The sequence below is a fragment of the Microcaecilia unicolor genome, chromosome 2 (assembly GCF_901765095.1).
Source record: "Microcaecilia unicolor chromosome 2, aMicUni1.1, whole genome shotgun sequence".
Taxonomy (NCBI): domain Eukaryota; kingdom Metazoa; phylum Chordata; class Amphibia; order Gymnophiona; family Siphonopidae; genus Microcaecilia; species Microcaecilia unicolor.
In genome coordinates this window covers 620,833,354-620,855,937 of record NC_044032.1, presented here as the reverse complement: position 1 = coordinate 620,855,937, position 22,584 = coordinate 620,833,354, and the positions used below count along the sequence as shown (strand labels likewise).

Genomic DNA, 22,584 nt, shown 5'->3' with positions numbered 1-22,584 from the left:
TGAAATGTCAGCAGAAAGCTGTGTTGAAATCACCCATTGAGATTAAGTTGGCTTGAAGGGAACCATAGAGATGGGGACTAAAGCAGAGTAGGAACTCCTGAAGTAGTCTGATATGGAATCAGGTCCATGGGGGAATGTCCAAGAAAGAGAACCTTGTGCCTATAACTTGAACCTTTTCCCATAGCCTGGACCTGGTAGGGAAAGTAAAGCCTGACTTGGGTTGGCACCTGTTGCTGAGGAGCGAAATGAAGAAAGGACTTACCAAGCCTATATGGAACCGCACTTCCCGATAAGCCACAATTTGTGCTGGAAACAACTGACTCTTGGTGACACTGATTACCAATTCTAAGGACTGAAGACGAGTAGGTATCTTGGTTGAAATTTGCAGAGTCTCTTGATAGAGCTGCAAATTAGCCAGTCACGAGGTATGGATGAACCTGCAATCCATCCTCACGAAGGAAAGCTGCCACTACCACCATAACCTTGCAAAAATGTCTTTGGCAACGTGGAAAGGCTGAATGACATGGTCATAAATCGCTAAGATCCCTCTGCAGCAAGGAGCACTGAGAATATGAAAATATGAAAGTATGTTTCCTTGAGGTCCAGGGAGGCTAGAAACTCTCCCCACCAGACAGAACTATTACACACTGCAAGGTTCCCATTGTGAAAAGTTGAACCGTAAACACCCTAGACTCTTATGACATCCAAACTCAGCTCAAAGGAAGCTCCCTGGTTGGAACTACAAAGCAAAGGGAACAACTTCTCATTCCCCAAATGCAACTGGGGACAGACTCCACTATGCTTAAAGGAAGAAGTGTTGGCAAGGTGGCAAGAACTTGTGTCGGGGGGGTCAAGGGAACTGGAGGTCTGATCATTGGTGTACTTCTGTGGGAGGACTGTGCTTGCACAATGCTGCCACAGAATTTGTTTTACAGGTTTGGGCTGCCAAAAAAAAAAGCCCAACCTGTCAAATGGAAGGTTCCCCCCACCCCCCGCACACAAGGGGCTAGAGGTCCTGTGGAACTCCAGACCCCTTAACCCCCCCCCCCCCCCCAAGAAAAGTTCCCTGGTAGCCCAGTGGCCTTCTCCCTCCCCCTACCCCCCTGGCACAAGGGCACAGGGGTGCCTGTTTCCTGCTTTTAAATATAAGCCTTCCAAGTAAATAAAAAAAAAAATTTAAGCTCAAGGTGCAGAAAACAGACGCCAATGTGTGCTTCACGTTAGGGTTTGCCTGGCGCATGTGCACAGCGGCTGGGCTAACCATAAAACTCTTCTGCGCATGTACCAAGCACATCCTGTCTCCTTGCTTTCGCTTTAACAGTGCACATACCATTTCCTTTGAGCATTGGCAAGCTAATTTTCTGTGGTATAGTTTCGGTGATGTTGGCTTACCTCTGGAGTTCTGAGCATTGGAGCCTCAGCATTTAGCATTCTCTAATGTCCATCAGCGCATGCTAAGCTTTAATAAAAGGACCCCATAAAAGGAAACGATCCAAGTATCTTCTTTGCTGACAGGCCAAAGCTCAGAACCTAACGCCGATGCTAGAGGCGATTAGAACTGCAATAGCCACGGTGTTAGGGCGCACAGAATGTTCAGAGAGCACTAACGCTGGGGAAAACATGAGTGCCAAAGATGGCCACAAGTAGCATTAAAGTGAAATCAATCCTATGTAAATGAAATCCTTATCTATTCCTTCCCAATGCTCAAAAATAGCGCACAAACCGAACCCTACCCTTACCACTGAAAACCTAATGCCAGCTCTGAACTGTTGTTAGGGTGTCTGAAGAGAGATTTCTCATCAGACATTGCTGTCCTGGTCACCAGCTCCAGAGGTAGCGGATCCACATTATCTTGAGGAGGCAGAGGGTCACATATAGCATGAGAGCCAGCCATAGCTAGCTGCCCACGAGCCAGCTCACAGGTGGGAAAAGAAGACAATGGGCTGCAACCGGAACTGTTTTGCAGTGGATAGATTCTCGCCCAAACCTCTTTTGGAAGGTGCTTCCTTTCGCCCCACCAATCAGCACCAGGGAGCCATAATGGGAAGAAGAGGTCAGAAAAATAACTTCCCAATGCTCAACACTAACAGCGTGCATATAATTTGCATGCTATTAGTGTTGAGAATTGGGAAGTTTTTTTCTGCACTGTTCCTGTGGTATTTCCTGGCGCTGGTACCTATAGTGCCAGAGTTCTGAGCATCAGGCCATGAGGGAGTTTTGAGAGAAGAGGAAATGTATGTGGGTAAGAGAACATTAGTTTGCTCTGCGATTTGGTGACTTTGATCTTGTGATACAAGATTATTTGTAGCTTTATTGATAAAATCTATTGAATTTCACACAGAAACACAGTAAATGATGGCAGATAAAGACCCACATGGTCCATCCAGTCTGCCCAACAAGACAGCCAAAGCCAAGTCCAAAATTCTGTGTGGGGCCCGAGCCATGCATGTTTAAACACTAGTTGTCAAGTTTCCACCATGCCAACCATATAGGCAGCCAAACATGATGGAGTCTTGGTTGTAACCACATATAATCCCCAAATACTGATGACAGTATTCATCTTGCCAGTCAAGATGTCTTCTCCCACCCCCTCCCCCAAGCTGCAGTACACATGATGATAAGGTAATCTACAACACTGGAGTTCCTGTAATTAAGATTATTTAAATTGTCTACAATTCCTTTGCAGTAGTTTAAAATTAATTGTTACAGCCTATATCATTAAAAGGTACGGGAATAGAAAGATTTTAAGCCTAGTTAAGTTATCTAACATCTACCTCTTGAAGCTCTATGCTAAAACTGTTTATCTATTGCAAAAGAATTTTAGACTATTTAAACAATCCAAAAATGTTTGCTTTTGTATAAAATTAAACAGATTTTATCAATAAAGCTGCAAATTCTCTTCTATCACAAGTTCAAAGTCAGAAAACTGGGCTGTTTTCTTTATTGGGTCTCTGATTTCAATTACCCTTGTATTGACTGGATAAATGTCACATCAGGAAATGCTAGAGAAGTAAAGATCCTATCTCTCTATATAAAAGGCAACGCCAACGTTCTATGAAGCCTCCAGCCGGAAGTGTGAAGGGGGCGAGATATCCGGTTTCCCTATGAGTGTCTGCCCCGCCCTCTCTGTAACACAGTCAGTGAAGGAAAACAGCAGAGCACAAAATCAAATCGCTGGCTCTGTAACAGTGAAGGACTCAGAGGGGGGAGGGGAGAGAGGCCAGAGGGCAGGGACACACACACTCCCACATGCACACAGAAGAAAACATTGCTAGCCCCCGTTTCATTTGCATCAGAAACGGGGCTTTTTAGAGCACGATATCAAATCGCTGGCTCTGTAACAGTGAAGGACTCAGAGGGGGGAGGGGAGAGAGGCCAGAGGGCAGGGACACACACACTCCCACATGCACACAGAAGAAAACATTGCTAGCCCCCGTTTCATTTGCATCAGAAACGGGGCTTTTTAGAGCACGATATCAAATCGCTGGCTCTGTAACAGTGAAGGACTCAGAGGGGGGAGGGGAGAGAGGCCAGAGGGCAGGGACACACACACTCCCACATGCACACAGAAGAAAACATTGCTAGCCCCCGTTTAATTTGCATCAGAAACGGGGCTTTTTAGAGCACAAAATCAAATTGCTGGCTCTGTAACAGTGAAGGACTCAGAGGGGGGAGGGGAGAGAGGCCAGAGGGCAGGGACACACACACTCCCACATGCACACAGAAGAAAACATTGCTAGCCCCCGTTTAATTTGCATCAGAAACGGGGCTTTTTAGAGCACGATATCAAATCGCTGGCTCTGTAACAGTGAAGGACTCAGAGGGGGGAGGGGAGAGAGGCCAGAGGGCAGGGACACACACACTCCCACATGCACACAGAAGAAAACATTGCTAGCCCCCGTTTCATTTGCATCAGAAACGGGGCTTTTTAGAGCACGATATCAAATCGCTGGCTCTGTAACAGTGAAGGACTCAGAGGGGGGAGGGGAGAGAGGCCAGAGGGCAGGGACACACACACTCCCACATGCACACAGAAGAAAACATTGCTAGCCCCCGTTTCATTTGCATCAGAAACGGGGCTTTTTAGAGCACGATATCAAATCGCTGGCTCTGTAACAGTGAAGGACTCAGAGGGGGGAGGGGAGAGAGGCCAGAGGGCAGGGACACACACACTCCCACATGCACACAGAAGAAAACATTGCTAGCCCCCGTTTCATTTGCATCAGAAATGGGGCTTTTTAGAGCACGATATCAAATCGCTGGCTCTGTAACAGTGAAGGACTCAGAGGGAGGAGGGGAGAGAGGCCAGAGGGCAGGGACACACACACTCCCACATGCACACAGAAGAAAACATTGCTAGCCCCCGTTTCATTTGCATCAGAAACGGGGCTTTTTAGAGCACGATATCAAATCGCTGGCTCTGTAACAGTGAAGGACTCAGAGGGGGGAGGGGAGAGAGGCCAGAGGGCAGGGACACACACACTCCCACATGCACACAGAAGAAAACATTGCTAGCCCCCGTTTCATTTGCATCAGAAACGGGGCTTTTTAGAGCACAAAATCAAATTGCTGGCTCTGTAACAGTGAAGGACTCGGGAGGGGAGAGAGGCCAGAGGGCAGGGACACACACACTCCCACATGCACACAGAAGAAAACATTGCTAGCCCCCGTTTAATTTGCATCAGAAATGGGGCTTTTTAGAGCACGATATCAAATCGCTGGCTCTGTAACAGTGAAGGACTCAGAGGGGGGAGGGGAGAGAGGCCAGAGGGCAGGGACACACACACTCCCACATGCACACAGAAGAAAACATTGCTAGCCCCCGTTTCATTTGCATCAGAAACGGGGCTTTTTAGAGCACGATATCAAATCGCTGGCTCTGTAACAGTGAAGGACTCAGAGGGGGGAGGGGAGAGAGGCCAGAGGGCAGGGACACACACACTCCCACATGCACACAGAAGAAAACATTGCTAGCCCCCGTTTCATTTGCATCAGAAACGGGGCTTTTTAGAGCACGATATCAAATCGCTGGCTCTGTAACAGTGAAGGACTCAGAGGGGGGAGGGGAGAGAGGCCAGAGGGCAGGGACACACACACTCCCACATGCACACAGAAGAAAACATTGCTAGCCCCCGTTTCATTTCCATCAGAAACGGGGCTTTTTAGAGCACGATATCAAATCGCTGGCTCTGTAACAGTGAAGGACTCAGAGGGGGGAGGGGAGAGAGGCCAGAGGGCAGGGACACACACACTCCCACATGCACACAGAAGAAAACATTGCTAGCCCCCGTTTCATTTCCATCAGAAACGGGGCTTTTTAGAGCACGATATCAAATCGCTGGCTCTGTAACAGTGAAGGACTCAGAGGGGGGAGGGGAGAGAGGCCAGAGGGCAGGGACACACACACTCCCACATGCACACAGAAGAAAACATTGCTAGCCCCCGTTTCATTTGCATCAGAAACGGGGCTTTTTAGAGCACGATATCAAATCGCTGGCTCTGTAACAGTGAAGGACTCAGAGGGGGGAGGGGAGAGAGGCCAGAGGGCAGGGACACACACACTCCCACATGCACACAGAAGAAAACATTGCTAGCCCCCGTTTCATTTCCATCAGAAACAGGGCTTTTTTACTAGTATGAAATAAACGAATGTTTCATGGAACCAACAAGAGGATGATCTATTTTATTTATTTACTTATCTGTTTATTTATTTGTGGCATTTCTATCCAACATTAGCCTAAGCAAAACTCTGGTCATGTCCTTAGTGGAAAGCAGGACTTAGTGTGAGAGGTAATAATGATAATAACATCATCGAATCTAATTTAATAATTGACACTAGAGAAATCCACTGCATCAGCATTTAACTTTCCAAAAGGCAGCTATGATAAAATTAGAAAAATGGTTTTTAAAAAAAGTGAAAAGGAACATCTGCAAAGGTTAAGACTTTAAGGGGGGTAGTTATCAAGTTATGGTCAAAGTCAGGTCTCTATCACACCTGGATTTACCATTGACGTCAGCAACCAGTTCTGTAGATTCCTGTGGGTTCTGAATAACCATGCTTGTCAGCAACACCAACTATGTTGTTATTGTTCCGATCAAGGCCTCCCTAATCCACAACCCCCCCCCCCCCCCCCGATCAAGGACACCCTGATGTATATAACCCCCGATTAAGGACCTCCCAGTCCACACCCTTCCGATCAAGGATACAAAATTGTTCAAAGTTATTAACTTGCATAAAGACTATGAGAAACTGCAGGAGAACCTTAGAAGATGAGGAGACTGGGCATCCAAAATGTATTTATTTATTTGTTACATTTGTATCCCACATTTCCCCACCTATTTGCAGGCTCAATGTAACATGTGGAAGGGCATAATTGAACAAAAACGTCTATCTCCATGGGCGTTTATCTCTGAGAACGGGTCCGTGAAGGGGCGGACCGAACCGTATTTTCGAAAAAAATAGACGTCCATGTTTTATTCGACAATTTGTGAGCTGGGCGTTTTTGTTTTTCAGTGATAATGGAAAATGAAAGCGCCCAGCTCAAAAACGAATAAATCCAAGGCATTTGTTCGTGGGAGAGGCCAGGAGTCGTAGTGCACTGGTCCCCCTCACATGCCAGGACACCAACCGGGCACCCTAGGGGGCACTTTTACAAAAACAAAAAAAAAGGTAAAAGAGCTCCCAGGTGCATAGCACCCTTCCCTTGGGTGTTGAGCCCCCCAAAATCTTCCTCAAAACCCACCGCCCACAAGTGTACACCATTACTATAGCCCTAAGGGGTGAAGGGGGGCACCTACATGTGGGTACAGTGGGTTTGGGGGGCGGTTTGGAGGGCTCCCATTTACCAGCACAAGTGTAACAGGTGGAGGGGGGATGGGCCTGGGTCCACCTGCCTGAAGTCCACTGCACCCCCTAATAACTGCTCCAGTGACCTGCATACTGCTGCCAGGGAGGTGGGTATGACATTTGAAGGTGAAAATAAAAAGTTGTGAAACGGCATATTTTGTGGTGGGACGGGGTTTGTGACCACTGGGGGAGTTAGGGGAGGTCATCCCCGATTCCCTCCAGTGGTCATCTGGTCATTTAGGGCACTTTTTGGGGCCTTATTCGTGGAAAAACAGGGTCCAGGAAAAGTGCCCTAAATTATCGCTAAAAACGAATATTTTTCTTCCATTATCGGCGAAAGGCGCCCATCTCTGATCACCCGATAACCACGCCCCAGTTCCGCCTTCACCACGCCTTTCGACACGCCCCCATCAACTTTGTCCGCATCCGCAACGGAGTGCAGTTGAAAACGTCCAAATTCGGCTTTCGATTATACCGCTTTATTCGTTTTTGTGAGATAAACGTCTATCTCCCGATTTGGGTCGCAATATAGGCGTTTTTCTTTTTCAATTATAAGCTGGATAGTATCATAGTAGATGACAGCAGAAAAAGACCTGCACGGTCCATCTAGTCTGCCCAACAAGATAAACTCATATGTGCTACTTCTTGTGTATACCTTACCTTGATTTATATCTGCCATTTTCAGGACACAGACCGTAGAAGTCTTGCCCAGAACTAGCCCCACCACCCAAACACCAGCCCCGCCTCCCAATCTCGGCTAAGCTTCTGAGGATCCATTCCTTCTGCACAGGATTCCTTTATGTTTATCCCACGCATGCTTGAATTCCGTTACCGTTTTCATCTCCACCACCTCCCGCGGGAGGGCATTCCAAGTATCTACCACTCTCTCCGTGAAAAAATACTTCCTGACATTTTTCTTGAGTCTGCCCCCCTTCACTCTCATATCATGTCCTCTCGTTCTACTATGGCTTACATAGTACCGTAACGGCGTCTGCCATTTCCGGTATGAACAAATACAAGGTGATATTGTGGTAGAATAAAGTTCATGTATGGTAAATACATTGGGGGAACTTAGAGAGGCACATTGGGAAGACTAACCCAAATTATAGCTACATGATCCTAAGCTCCACACTAGGATCACCACCGAGGAAAAGGATTTAGGTGGCATCTTATGCTCAGGGTATAGTGACCCCCAAACACTACCCTGACACTGCTCTTTGCTTGCCACAGCAAGAGCAGTGTTTAACCAGCTCCGCTGCCATCACAGAAGCTGCAGCCACACTCACCAACCCAGTAGTGCTGGAGATCCTGTCTGAGGTCTGTGAAGCTGATGTAATGGTGCCCAAAGGGTAGAAAACAGAGAATAGGGTTAAATGGTCAGTATTCTCAACGGAGAAGGGTAGATAGTGTAGTCCTGGGACCGCTGCTTTTTAACATATTTATAAATGATCTAGAGATGAGAGTAACTAGTGAGGTAATTAAATTTGCTGACAACACAAAGTTATTCAAAGTTGTCAAATCGCAAGAGGATTATGAAAAATTACAAGAGGACCTTACAAGATTGGGAGACTGGGCATCCAAATGGCAGATGACGTAAGACCAAACGGGGAGGGATCCTCCATAATGATCGGACCCTGACGTAACAACCCCCGAGCCGGCAGCCGCAAAGGATTGTCTACTCGAAGGTGGACCAGATCTGTGTACCATGGACGCCTGGGCCAATCCAGAGCCACGACAATCACCCGACCAGGGTGACGAGACACACGACCTATTAGCCTGCCTATCATGGGCCAAGGCGGAAACACATACAGGAGGTTGGACAGGGGCCATGGCTGAAGAAGAGCATCAATCCCCCGAGAGAGGGGATCCCTGCCCCTGCTGAAAAATTGTGGAACCTTCGCATTGACTCCTCGAGCCATGAGGTCTATGGCAGGAACTCCTCACCTGGACGTGATTATCGAGAACGCTCGATCGTAGAGCTCTATCTCCACCTACTGGCAGAGGGACATAACCCACCAGTCTCTGGATTGATCTATGGGACGCTATGGAATGTGCATTAATGTGTTAAGAAGCTTAACACATATTAATGAACATTGAATAATGCAAGCAGCATTATTCCTAATGTACTGTATTGACTAACTATGCACTTAACTCAAATTAACATGCTACATTAACAAACACAATATTTGCAACACTAACCTGAAATCCACTCATGAAAACAAAAGTCATAAATAATAGAGCAATTTTAATTTTGAAAATGCAACTCATAAAATTGCTTTCACCTGCAATACTAAGGCATAGAGAATTTAGGGGCCCTTTTACTAAGGCACGGGTAGCGCATGCCAAGTTGGCACTAACGCTAGGCTAGTGCATGCACCCAGCGGTAATTTTGAGATTGGCACATGCCAAATCCCGCAGTAGAAAATAATTTTCTATTTCTTACCTCAGGGGCCACATACTGTATGGCTACCATGCAGGTAGCATGTCAGCCCTTACCACTAAGTCAATGGGTGATGGTAAGGGCTCAGGCTGTAAATAGGTGTGCACTAGTTTTAATTTCAGCGCACACCCATTTTCTGGCCCATTAAAAAACCCCAACTTTTTCCCACCCACAGTAAAGGCCAAAACACACGCCTACACTACTGCAGCGTAGTACTTAGAATGTAGTAGAAACATAGAGACAAATGTGATGCCTTTTAAAGATGATATAAAAGAGTAACAACCTGACTCAGTAAATCAAAGTAATAGTTTTATACAGTTATAATATGAGATTTGTATGCACTACAAAAATTAAAATAAAAACAATTTAAACACTGAAATAAAGGTTATTAATAAAAAAATTTAAAAGACGCTTACTCATAGTTTTCGCTCTCTGGGGCTGATTTGGTGATAGCTGTTTGTTGTGTTGGTATAGAAAGTTTATTCGCAAGTTGAATTGGCAAAGCTGATACAGCACTCATTGTTTTCCTTATTAAAAAAAAAAGAAATGTATAAAACATTTAAATTTCTGTCCTTTAAGAGCTTACTGCAGTGGTGTTCACTATTTTTTTTAGTCGGAGCCACTTTGGATCCAAAAGGGCTGAAAGAGAGTAGATATTTATCTTCCTTTGCGAGACATAACTGTGACCAATGTGTGCCAATGACACTTATCCCCATCAATCTGAGGCTCTTTTGAATGCGCCCTTTATCTAGGCTTATGACATCAATCTCCTCCCTTTCCCCCATCCCACTAGGACCAGCATCTCTCCTTATTCATTTATTTTCAAGACTCAAAGATAGCACAATCTAAAATCATTGGCAGTTTACACTCTACCAGATCAAGCTTCTCTCCTTCTCCCCCCCCCCCCCTTTCCTCTACTCAACCATGTCCTGCATCTCTCCTTCCCCCTTCCACCCACCAAGTCCAGCATTCCTCCTTCTCCTACCCTTGCCCCAACCACCAGGTCCAGCATTTCTCCTTCTTCCTTCCTTTTCCCCCACCAAGTCCTCCCCCCACAGGTCCAGCACTGCTCCTTCTCCTCCCCTCTCACTAGGTCCAACATCTTCTCTCTTTCTTTCCTAACCCCATTAGGTCCAGCACATCTTCTCTCTCCCCCACCCCCATTAGCTGCAACATCTCCTTCTTCCTCTTCAGTATCTCCACCAGACAACCCAGATGTCCAATCACTCTTGCCTTCAAAATAGCAGTGCCTGAACCCTAGCAGTACATTTCAATGCATCATTAGGCATCAAGCACTGCCATTTTGAAAGATGGCAGCATTTATCATGCAGTGCCCTTGTAAAATACATTAAGCACATTTGATCTGGAGATTGCTCTCAATATATTTCCTCCACAGATATTTAAAATTGTGCATCACCAGTGCTTCCATATGTAAATAGAGCTCACTTCAAACTATTATTTACACATGTAGAACAACTTATACATTTTTTTTTTTAATTCAATACCTTTATTGTTTTTCAAAGAGTAAACAAAACACAAACACAAACAAAACTTTATAGCAAATAGGGGAGTCATAAGCAAGCAGAGATACAGCCATGTGACTAATCTAGAACAATATGTTAGCACAAGTTGGGCCTACATGAAATCCATAATGTAAGTATGAACGTAACTTTTTCAAGAGTACAAATTGCAAAAGAAACGCTATAACTAAAAATTCCATCTGAAGCAGTACATATATATTAACCTTGCTCAAGCAAATCAGTAAATGGCTTCCATTTTTTTCTCCAACAAACACAAATGATTACATTTACAATCAACAGAACATTTATATTGGAAACACAGCTGAACAGTGTTCCACCAAAACAGTCCATTCATCACCCCAGGATTCTTCTCGTACACATATTTATTTATTTGTTTGTTTGTTGCATTTGTACCCCACATTTTCCCACCTATTTGCAGGCTCAATGTGGCTTACACAGTACCGTAAAGGCATTTGCCAATCCTGTAGAGAGCAGATAAAAGATTATGTTGTGTTCGAATAAGGTAGATGCTTTCCCAGCTCCATTAGGGTCGAGTGGAGGGGGGTTGTTTATGTGATATAAAACTAAATAATAGACAAAAGGCAACCCTCATAAGGTGAGAGTTGTAAGATCATGAGAGATGACCAAACAATAATAACAGGTAGAAAATGAAGTCTCAGAGTAAATGTAAATATGGAGCTTATTCCAAAGTTGTTAGTGGATCTACAGATGAAGTAGAGAAACGCATGGATGACACTACTTCAGTAAGGGGCCCTTTTACTAAGGTGCGCCGAAAAATGGGCTGTGCTAGTGTAGGCACGTGCAGATCCATTTTTCAGTTCACCAGTAAAGAAGGTCTTTTTTTTATTTTTGCCGAAAATGGACGTGCGGCAAAATAAAAATTGCCGCGCGTCCATTTTGGGTCTGAAAACTTATTGCCAGCCATTGACTTAGTGTAAGGTCTCACGCATTAACCATGCGGTAATTGTCTACACGCGTAGAATGACGATTACTGCCTGGTTTCTGCCATGCACCAGAAAATAAAATTTATTTTCCAGCGTGCATAATGGACGTATCAAAAATGAAATTACCGCAAGGGCCACACGGTAGCTGGGCGGTAACTCAAAATTGACATGCGTTTGGCGTGCGTAGGTGCTTATGTGGCTTAGTAAAATGGCTCCTAAGACTGTTATAAGAAATAAAAGAATCCATAGAGGAAGACAAAGCAATATGGGGGGTCACCAGTGGCCTGCAGGGAGGCTTGGCGTAGACTAACCTTATTTTGAAAACCTAAAATCAGCTGATACAGAAGTGGGTAAAGACTGGGAAGAGCACAAAGTTATGTGGCAATGGAATCTATGCATCCTTAAAGGGTTTCAATCAGGTTGAATATTAAATTTTCCATTGGAGTCATCTCTTAGTTTTGGGTATAATCTTTGATAAATATCTTTCGGTTGAAGAACAGGTGAATGCAGTAGCCCATAAGGTGTTTATTATGTTATGGAAATTATGTCATATAAGATCAAATTTTACTTTTTGAAATGTTTCGATCAATTGTGCAGACCATTGTATTATCACATATCGATTATTGTGATATCATCTACTTAGGTTGTAAGGATACTGTTTTAAAAAGGCTTCAGACACTATTAAATACCATCATGTGACTAATATTTATTTATTTATCATTTTTATCATGTACATTCACATTTATCACATAAATGTATACAGAAAAACAGAAAAATACAATAAAGAAAATAAATTTTCCCTTCTAAGCAAAAAAAATTCCCATATGATTGCCCACAAAATACGAGGACCCAAGATTTAGAAAAAAAAGGAAAAAAGAAAAACTCAAACTAGTTAATCTTATATTAGCACTCCGCTCCATGGATAAATCCTTCTTATCTGTTCCCTTCTCCACTACTGCCAACTCCAGACTTCGCGCCTTCTGTCTCGCTGCACCCTACGCCTGGAATAAACTTCCTGAGCCCCTACGTCTTGCCCCATCCTTGGCCACCTTTAAATCTAGACTGAAAGCCCACCTCTTTAACATTGCTTTTGACTCGTAACCACTTGTAACCACTCGCCTCCACCTACCCTCCTCTCTTCCTTCCCGTTCACATTAATTGATTTGATTTGCTTACTTTATTTATTTTTTGTCTATTAGATTGTAAGCTCTTTGAGCAGGGACTGTCTTTCTTCTATGTTTGTGCAGCGCTGCGTATGCCTTGTAGCGCTATAGAAATGCTAAATAGTAGTAGTAGTAGTAGGAAGGCTAATCAGTGATTGCAGCCGGTTCAGTGTGAACTAAGGGAACCTGCTGCAGAGGAATCTTCATCCGATCCTTAAGTTCAATAAACTCTTGTAGTTTCTTAAGATCAAAAAACAGGTAATTATTAGAATCCAAAGAAATTAAACATTTATGTGACTAATATTTAAGTTTTCTCGATTTGATAGAGATCCCCCATTATTGTTACGGCTGCACTGGTTATCAGTAAAGGCACAGGTGGTATTTAAGCTTTGTTGCCTTGTTTTTCGAACTGTGCACGGCGAAGCACCGGAGTATATGATATGTTTGGTACGAGTATCTTATAGAAACATTATGCCTGAAGCTAGATGTTTTCCACTTTTACAGTATCCAGACCCAAAACAGGTCTGGATACTTTGGGGCTCATTTTCAAAAGAGAAAAACATGTTTGATCTATTCTTACTGTACACCGCCTTGAGTGAATTCCTTCAAAAAGGCGGTAAATAAATCCTAATCTATATATATAATTCTCACTACCAACGTTCTATGAACCTGCCTGCCTGTGTCCGTAACTTTCTTCACTGGGCTCCGAAGCCCCAGCTGACGTAACTGGACCCATCATGCCGTGATTCGCGGCGTGGACAAATGACGTGATCAAGTTGGAATCTGTTTGTGTGCGTGCTTCTGACGTTGGACGCACGAACACAAACTGATTCAAATTTAATCATTTGTCCACGGCTCCACGCTGCGCGGCCGACAACAGGACTTCGGCTGGCGGGGGTTGGGGTCCCCTGTCAGCACAGGTACGCGACAGCGGGGGACGGTTGGCGGCGGGAAGGGGGGCTCAAGAGGGTCGCAGCAGGGAGGTCCAGGGGTCAGGAACTACCGGGGGATCTAGAAATCGGAGGGAGGGGGGTCTGGAAATCACAGGGAGGAAGGCAGGAAGGTGGGATCTGGAACTCGGAGGGAGGCAGCGGTCTACAAATTGGAGGGAGGGAGGCTGGGAGGTGGGGTCTTTAATTCGGAGAGCAGAAGGGAGGGCTCTGGAACTCGGAAGGGGGGTCTGGAATTCGGATGGAGGGAGGGGGTCTGGAACTGGGGGGGACGGGGGTCTGAAACTCGGAGGGGGGGTCGAATTCGGAGGGAGGGGTCTGGAATGGGGGGGAAGGGGCTCTGGAATTCGGAGGAGGGGATGAGAGGGGAGGAGGGGGAATGCACCACCTGTACTAAAACTAAAAAAAAAAATGGGGGGACGACCCTGGAACACGGATGAAGGGGGGACACTGGAACTGGCTGGGAGGGGGGGACACTGGAAGTGGCTGGGAGGGAGGGGCCCCAGCCACACACACTCTCTCTCACAGACACACTCGCACACAGTCTCAGTCTGTCACACACACACACTCACAAATTCACTCTCTCTCTCACACAGTCACTCTCACACACACTCTCTCAAACATACACCCTTCGAGGAAAACCTTGCTAGCGTCCGTTTCATTTGTGTCTGAACGGGCCTTTTCTACTAGTAAATAAATAAAAATAAGTCTGCATTTGGACATTTACCACACAAAAACGTCCAAATCAGTATTTTTGAAACCTCTTTTCAGACATTTTTCTCTGAAGTTCCTCAGAAGGACGTCTAAATCTCAAGAGAGTGTGCCAGGGGCATGTTCAAGGCGGGACTTAGATGTCTTTCAGCCATAATGGAACAAAACAAAAATATCCAGGACTAAAACTTAGATGTTTTGAGCTAGACCTGTTTTTTTTAAAATAAAAAATAGCTGTAGTGGAAATTGAACCCACTACCCCAGGATCAACGTCCACTGCACTAACCACTAGGTTACTCCTCCACTCCACACAAAAATATGCTCTTACTCCCCCAGTGGTCACTAACCCCCTCCCACCCCCCAAAAATGTGATTAAAATATTATTTGCCAGACTCTGATGTTATACTCAGGTCCATTAGAATAGCATGCAAGTCCCTGGAGTAGTCTAGTAGTGGTGCAGTGCACTGCAGACAGGTGGACCCAGGCTTCTACCTCCCCCTACCTGTTACACTTGTGGAAGAAACCGTGAGCCCTCCAAAACCCACTGTACCCACATATTGGTGTTCCCTTCACCTGTAAGGGCTATGGTAGTGGTGTACAGTTGGGGGTAGTGGGTTTTGGGGGGACTCAGCAGACAAGGTAAGGGAGCAATGGTGAGATGATTACCTGGGGGATTTTATAAAGTCCACTGCAGTGCCCCCAAGGATGCCCTATTGCTTTTCTAGGAAGTCACTTTTCCAATATTCTACCTGATGCCAAGCTTTCTATTTTTTTTTTATAACATTTGAGCCTTGTTTCTATTGTTTATCAGTAGATTTGGGCTTTGAATTCATATCTATAGATAAAAAGGAGGTCCCATTATATATATTTAAATACCAGAGTGCTATTTTTCCATACTTCATAGCAAGAGTGTACATTCCCTAATTACCTTCCCAATACAACTGAAGCTTTTACCTCCTCAGTTCATCCCTGTGTGGATTCTCTGATGCCGTGTGAGGCTTTCTTTCCAACCAAAGCTTTTACCACACTCAGGACATGTAAATGGTTTCACTCCTGTGTGTATTCTCTGGTGCATTGTGAGGTTTACCTTCTGACCAAAGCTTTTACCAGACTCTATTACATGCTAATGGTTTCTCTCCCGTGTGGACTTTCTGATGCGCTTTGAGATTTACATTACAACCAAAGCTTTTACCACACTTAGAACATGTGAATTGTTTCACTCTATTGTAGATTTTCTTGTGTATTTTGTACATTTTGCATTTGTACATTTTTTGTTTGAAAATGGACCAAACAATAAAACGTCCAAATCACAAAATGTTTTTCCCAACAGCATTTTCAAAAGGAAAAGATAGACTTTTTTTTTTGTGTAGAAAATGACCTTTCCTGTTCTGATTTTGTTTTTTGTTAAACGTCCAAATTCAGATTTAGATGTCATATCCAAAAATTCCTCTTCAGCATTTGACTTGCCCAAAGTCACAAGGAGCAGCAGTGGGAATGGAACCCATGTTGCCGGGTTCAAAGCCCGCCGCACTAACCATTAAGCAACTCCTCCTCTGTTTTGGATGTTTTGTATTTTGACGGTTTTTGTTCAAAAATGGACCAAAAAAACTCCATCCAAATCACAAGACGTCCATAGTATTTTCGAACACAAAAGATAGACGTCTATCTTTTTCGAAAATGACCTTCTTTCCTGTTCAGAATTTGGACGTTTTTGTAAAACGTCCAAATTCTGATTTAGATGTTCTATTAAAAATGCCCTTCCACGTTTTAAAAATATTTTGTACTAGTAAAAAAGGCCCGTTTCTGAACGAATGAAACAGGCGCTAGCAAGGTTTTCCTGGGAGTGTGTATGTTTGAGAGAGAGAGAGCCAGAGTGAATGTGCGGGTGTGTGACAGAGTGAGACTGTCTGTGTGACAGTGTGTGTGTGAGAATGAGAGTGTGTGACAGGGCCCCCTCCCCTGTTCCTAATGCCCCTCACCCCATTCCTTCCTCTCCTTTTCCTCCTCCTTCCCACACTTTGGGTTCCTTAAGGCTTTCAAAAGTCTATGTACCCCCGTGGCCCTAACGCCCAGTATCCGGATACCCCACCGCTTTCCTCCTCACCCCTCCCCCAAGATGTAATACTTTCACGTCCTTCATTTTTTTAAAAAAAGTGTCCTATGTACCCTGTGTACAAATGCCTGGCATTCAGATTGTGTTCCTCTGGTAAATTTTCATTTCTTTTGGTTCTTTTGGTTCCTTCAGTCTTTTAAAACTGTCCTATGTACCCTGTGTGCTAATGGCCAGCATTGAGATTGTTTTCCTGTCCCAAATTTTCATGTCTTTCAGTCATTCACAACTCCCCCCCCCCCCCCCTTCTCCAGTTTAACACTTTCGTTTCCTTCAGTCTTTTAAAACTCTCCTATCTACCCTGTGTCCTAATGGCCAGCATTCAGATTGTTTTCCTTTCTCAAATGTTCATGTCTTTCAGTCGTTCAGAACTCCCCCCTCCCCCCATTTAACACTTTCGGTTCCTTCAGTCTTTTAAAACTCTCCTATCAACCCTGTGTCCTAATGGCCAGCACTCAGATTGTTTTGCTTTGCCAAATTGTCTGTCACTGAGGTCAGTGCATGCCTGCCTAGCAGACCACTTCCGGCAGGCACGGTCCCAAGCACATCCTGTTGGAGGTGAGAATTATTATATAGGATATGATTTGTTCCCCGCTTAGATTTTTAAAGATATAGCGGGTTATAAATAAAGTTTTATTATTATTATTATTACAAACAGGATTTTGGGGTGCATTGGCTTATTTAGTTGCCAGTCATTGGAATGATTTACCAATTGATTTGAGAAGGCAATCAAATTATATGATCTTTCGAAAATTGCTGAAAACTTTTATGTTTAGGAAATTTTTGATGTGATTATTTAAATTTTTTATGTTTAGTTGATTATTATATGTAAAATTCCTGGAGCTGGCCCAGTTCATTCTTTTGTGAGCCACACTGAACTTTTATTATAAGTGTGGGATAAAAGTGTCATGTTATTATTATTATTAGTTTAGAGAAATATTTAACCATCTCTCTGACCTCATGTGCAACTTTCTTTAAATCAGTCACCTTATTTTCTAACTCCTCTTACTCTCTTATCTGTCTACATGTTCCATCTTTGCATACCCTACACTGTCAATTAAAATGTTCTATTACGTAGAAGTGTTAAGTAGTAGTAGTATTGTGTTGACATTGTAAGTAGTATACTATGCCATACTTTGCATTGCTATTTGAATATTTTTACTGCTGTAATGGTCTATTGCTCATGTTTGATTTATTTTTACTGTACACCACCTTGAGTGAATCCTAATAAATAAATAAATAAAATAGTGAAGTGGAGGAGTGGCCTAGTGGTTATATCATCAGTTCAAATCCCAATACTGCTCCTTGTGATCTTGAGCAAGTCACTTAACCCTCCATTGCCTCAGGTACAAACTTAGATTGTGAGCCCTGCAGGGACAGAAAAATACTCAAGAGGGGCATAATCGAAGAGGGTACCCAAGTTTTCCTGAGGGCGTCCTCGCAGGATGTCCCCGCAAAGGGGCGGGAAACCCGTATTATCGAAACAAGATGGGCGTCCATCTTTTGTTTCGATAATATGGTCGGGGACGCCCAAATCTCAACATTTAGGTCGACCTTAGAGATGGTCGTCCCCGGTTTTCGGCGATAATGGAAACCGAGGATGCCCATCTCAAAAATGACCAAATCCAACTCATTTGGTCGTGGGAGGAGCCAGCATTCGTAGTGCACTGGTTCCCCTGACATACCAGGACACCAACTGGGCACCCTAGGGAGCACTGCAGTGGACTAACTGATACACTAACTGAACGGAAAAAGCTGCATGTATAATAGCCGTCAACAACCTTAAATAAATTGCCATCTTACAACCTTAGAAAAATACAAGTCCAGGTGAAAACATCCAAGTGCTTGTCAGGGACGTCATTTTTTTTAGAAGGACGTCCTTTGCTATGCCTCCGTCCTTGTGATGGCAGTTGAGGATGTCCAAAATGTGGATGTTTCTGTGAGAAGGATGTCCATGCCTGGATGTTTCTGTGAGAAGGATGTCTATGCCTGCTATGTCTCTGACACCCCCTGTATTTATTTGAATTTTGGATCACAAGTAGCAGTAGTGGGATTTAAAGCAGCCACCTCTGGATTGCAAGACCAGTGCTCTAACCACTAGGCCACTCCTCCTCTCCACGCCACTCCCTTGAAATCTGGTCATCCCTGTGGGGGGGGGGGGGGCAGTTCAGGATGTCCAAAATGTTTGAAAGAAGGACATCCACGACTTTACTATGTCTCCGCTGACACACACATACCTCCCCTCCCAGGGACCTACGTACTGCTGCGATGGACCTGAGTATGACATTTCAGGCTGGCAAAACAAGTTTTTAAAGTTCTTTTTTTCAGGGTGGGAGGGGGTTAGTCACCACTGGGGGAGTCAGGGGAGGTTATCCCTGATTCCCTCCGGTGGTCATCTGGTCAGTTCGTGCACCTTTTTGAGGCTTGGTCGTTAGAAAAAACGAACCAAGTAAAGTCGCCCAAATGCTCGTCAGGGACGCCCTTCTTTTTCCATTATCGCTCGAGGACGCCCATCTGTTAGGCACGCCCCAGTCCCGCCTTCGCCCCCGGGAACTTTGGTCGTCCCCGCGATGGGAAGCAGTTGGGGACACCAAAAATCGGCTTTCGATTATGCCGATTTGGGCGACCCTGAGAGAAAGACGCCCATCTCCGGATTTGTGTCGAAAGATGGGTGCCCTTCTCTTTCGAAAATAAACCTGATAGTGGAATATAAATTGTGTATAATCATTTTTCTAATAAAAGCTAAAGTTTCTATAAAACCCTTGGAGTACTGTGTGGTTCCTGGACTGAAGAGCTGAGTAGAAGCTGAGAACAGAGTAAGATTCTCAATCCCTGGATGCTATTCTGAACCACTGACCCACTCCCAAGCTTGATTGCAAATGAACTGGAACTGATAAGTGTGGTAAAAGTGGCCTGAGAGAAAGGAACTGCTTGTATGTTTTGTTTGTGGCCCAGGACCGGAGCTACTGGACGGGAGAGACCTGGGTTACAAATGCACATGGGGTCAATATTCCAAAGGATTTAACAGCCAGCTCTAGAGCCTTAACTGAATAGTGCCGCTGAATATTTGCTCCGACCATCACAGCATTATCCGTTTAGCATAGGAGCCACCTTTTTTAAATTATTGGGGGTGCTAACCCCAGTGGGGATCACCCCTCCCTGGACACATACAAGAAATTTATTCAATATTGGGGGTGCTGAAGCACCCACAGCAGCCACCGAGTTGGCTCCTATGCCGTTTAGTACTATAGTAGTTCAGGAAGAAGTCTGGACAGAACGGAGATTTACCCAGTTAGCAGTGATTTTCAGTCCACTAATCAGGTAAGTGCCCGAATAAAATTAGGACAGAAAAAAGTCTGTCTTAATTATATCCATTTCCCAAGCACTTATCCAGGTATTGGTCTCAATATTGGCCAGTACCTGGATACGTGATGGTGGACAGGTATTACCTGAATATTCAGTGCAGGTACCCACAAAAGGACCAGCAAACACCCAGGTTTAATTTAGTTGGTGATAGTCAGTGTTCACAAAAAAGCTGACCATCATCAGCTCGATATTAACCCAATAGATTTCACGGCATGTGTACTGTTAGCAACAGTAAAAAAAAAAAAGAATGGGTCAGGGAGAAGCAAAGTACACAGGAAGGTGTGCTCAGATTTATTCCTACTGGTGGGTTCACCTGGCTTTTCTCCAGTTGGACCAGGGCCGGCGCTAGGGTCTCTGGTGCCCCCCTGCAAACTATCAGTTCCCCCCCCCCCCCCCCCCCCCCCAGCATCTCCTTTCTCTCTTCTCCCTCCCTGCCCCCTTTTTCAGTCCAGTGCCTTAAAAGGTGAAGAACAAAAGTTTTTCTTTTTTTTTTTACTCAAAAGCTTTTTAATTTATATGAAAGCTTCCCATGTGTAGATATTCAATTTTATTTCATGATATTTATATCACTAAAACTGCTTAAAAATTATTGTAACTGGTGGAAACAGCATTAATAAAGGCTGTATTTTGTGCTCTACACTGATCTATACAATACAGTAATAAATGGCCAAATTTCAGTGAGGATATCCTCTTTACTGATGGGTCCATCTTAACTGTTGTAATCTGCCTTGGGAAGCCTGCTGTTATAAAGATTGGAAGTAAAATTAAACTTTCCTTTTACTGGAGCACTAAACTCTCCTTTTATTGGAGCACATGGAATCACATCTTCACCTCATCTCTTTTGTACAAATTATTCTGGTTTTTTTTTTTTTACAAATGGATTATTCTGTTTTGAGCATGTTTCAGGGACAAGTGGTTTTCAGAAGTCAAAATAATAAAAATAAATATTTTCTTTCATGCAGATCTCTCATTTGCTTAAACATAACTAAATGGGCTATAAGCCCCTAATGCAGTCCGTTGGTTTTCTTATATTTTGTCCTTGTGATGGCATAAACTGTGCCAACGCCCCTGCCGCTGCAGTAGTAATGCCGCCATCCCCCTACCGCTTACTACAACCCCCCTCTTCCACGAAGGCCTACCTTGCTCCTTGAAGGTCATCCTGGTGGTGTAGTGGCCTATGCAGCTGGGAGGGCAGGAAAGAATCCTACTCTTTCTTGCCTTCTGCTGCTCCTCCGTCTCCGCTTTGCCGCCAGGTTTTCAAAATGGCTGCGACACTGCCGCCGGAAGCCTCAGCAGCCATTTTGAAAATACAGAGGCAGCACCTGCGGCACAGAAAAGCAAAGCGGAGACAGAGGAGCAGCAGAGGGCGGGAAAGAGTGGGATTCTTTCCTGCCCCCACAGCCGCAGAGACCACTAAACCGCCAAGGCGGCCTTCAAGGATCTTCTTTGGAGGGCTGTAGTATAGCACAGGGTAAGCATGGCAGTTTCTGGCACCCCTCGAATGTGGGCGCCCCCCTGCCATGCATACCCTGCTTACTGCCAGCCCTGAGTTGGACTTGCCTCTCAGGAAAGCAGTGATCAGCATCAGTGCATTGGCAATGAGGCTCAGTCTAATGAGTAGACCAAGTGGATCAAACAGCATGAGGGCGCACTCAAACAAGCGTGCTGCTCTTAATAACTGAGACTTGGCATCTCTGTTTTAAATGGTGCCCCAATATGAGGTATCAGGAGGCTGCTGGTCTCCCTCTTGCCAGCAACACCAAATCCAAAATGACAACACAGATAATCTGACTTCCCTGGGATTTGAGGGGTTTTGTGGTATACACTGACATGAGCCAATGCATGAAAGTTATCTACTGTACACATCCCTGCCTTAACTATTCCATGCCCTAATAAGACTATTATCATTTTAGAGAATTTATGAGAACTAAAAAGTACTTTATATTTTCATGGTTTTTTTTTTTGCTGTCCATTCCTGACTGACCTCACAGTGGGACGGCAGACAAAACCAAAATATAAGATCTGGTAGGGGAGCTACTAGCAAACATTGAATCTATAAAAAGACTTCCAGGTCCTGGGGAGGGGGAGGGGGAACAACCCAAACTCAGAAGCCAAGTGTGATAAGTAAATCCCTCTCATTAACTCTACTCCTCTCCTTGCCCTCTCTGTTCCTACTCACCAAGGACAGCAAATAGACAGGAAGCTGCAGCAGCCACAAGTGATCCCCCTGCACTGGACTGTCTTCTGCAAGCTCTCAGTTAGAGGCACGCTTGTTCGGTTGCCTCAGCAACCTCAGAACGACAACACTATCCAATCACCAATATCGAAGTGGGAGGGGGTGGGCAGAATGCAGCCTGCTCTCCTTGCAGCTTACAGCTGATAGGCTTTCAGGAAAAAGAGGGCATGGGCCTGTCCTGAACTTCTGACAACTGCATTCTAGTGCACTGTGAGACCTGTACTATTGATTTCTACGGGACTAAAAGTACTACGCTGCTTTGGGCTGTAAGTTCAA

At 44.6% G+C, this 22,584-nt stretch overlaps 1 protein-coding gene across 1 annotated transcript in view; it reads right to left on the bottom strand.

The window, feature by feature from the left end:
• The window catches only part of TTC29 (tetratricopeptide repeat domain 29), a 321,745-nt gene extending 299,427 nt beyond the window's left edge, over positions 1-22,318 (bottom strand). The window contains exons 1-2 of the mRNA XM_030192694.1: positions 22,252-22,318; positions 9,704-9,814 (exon numbers count right to left, since the gene is read on the bottom strand). Coding sequence (XP_030048554.1) covers positions 9,704-9,807 — 104 coding nt within the window. The 5' untranslated portion in view covers positions 9,808-9,814; positions 22,252-22,318. The remainder of the gene's footprint in view (positions 1-9,703; positions 9,815-22,251) is intronic.
• Between the last annotated feature and the right edge of the window lie 266 nt (positions 22,319-22,584).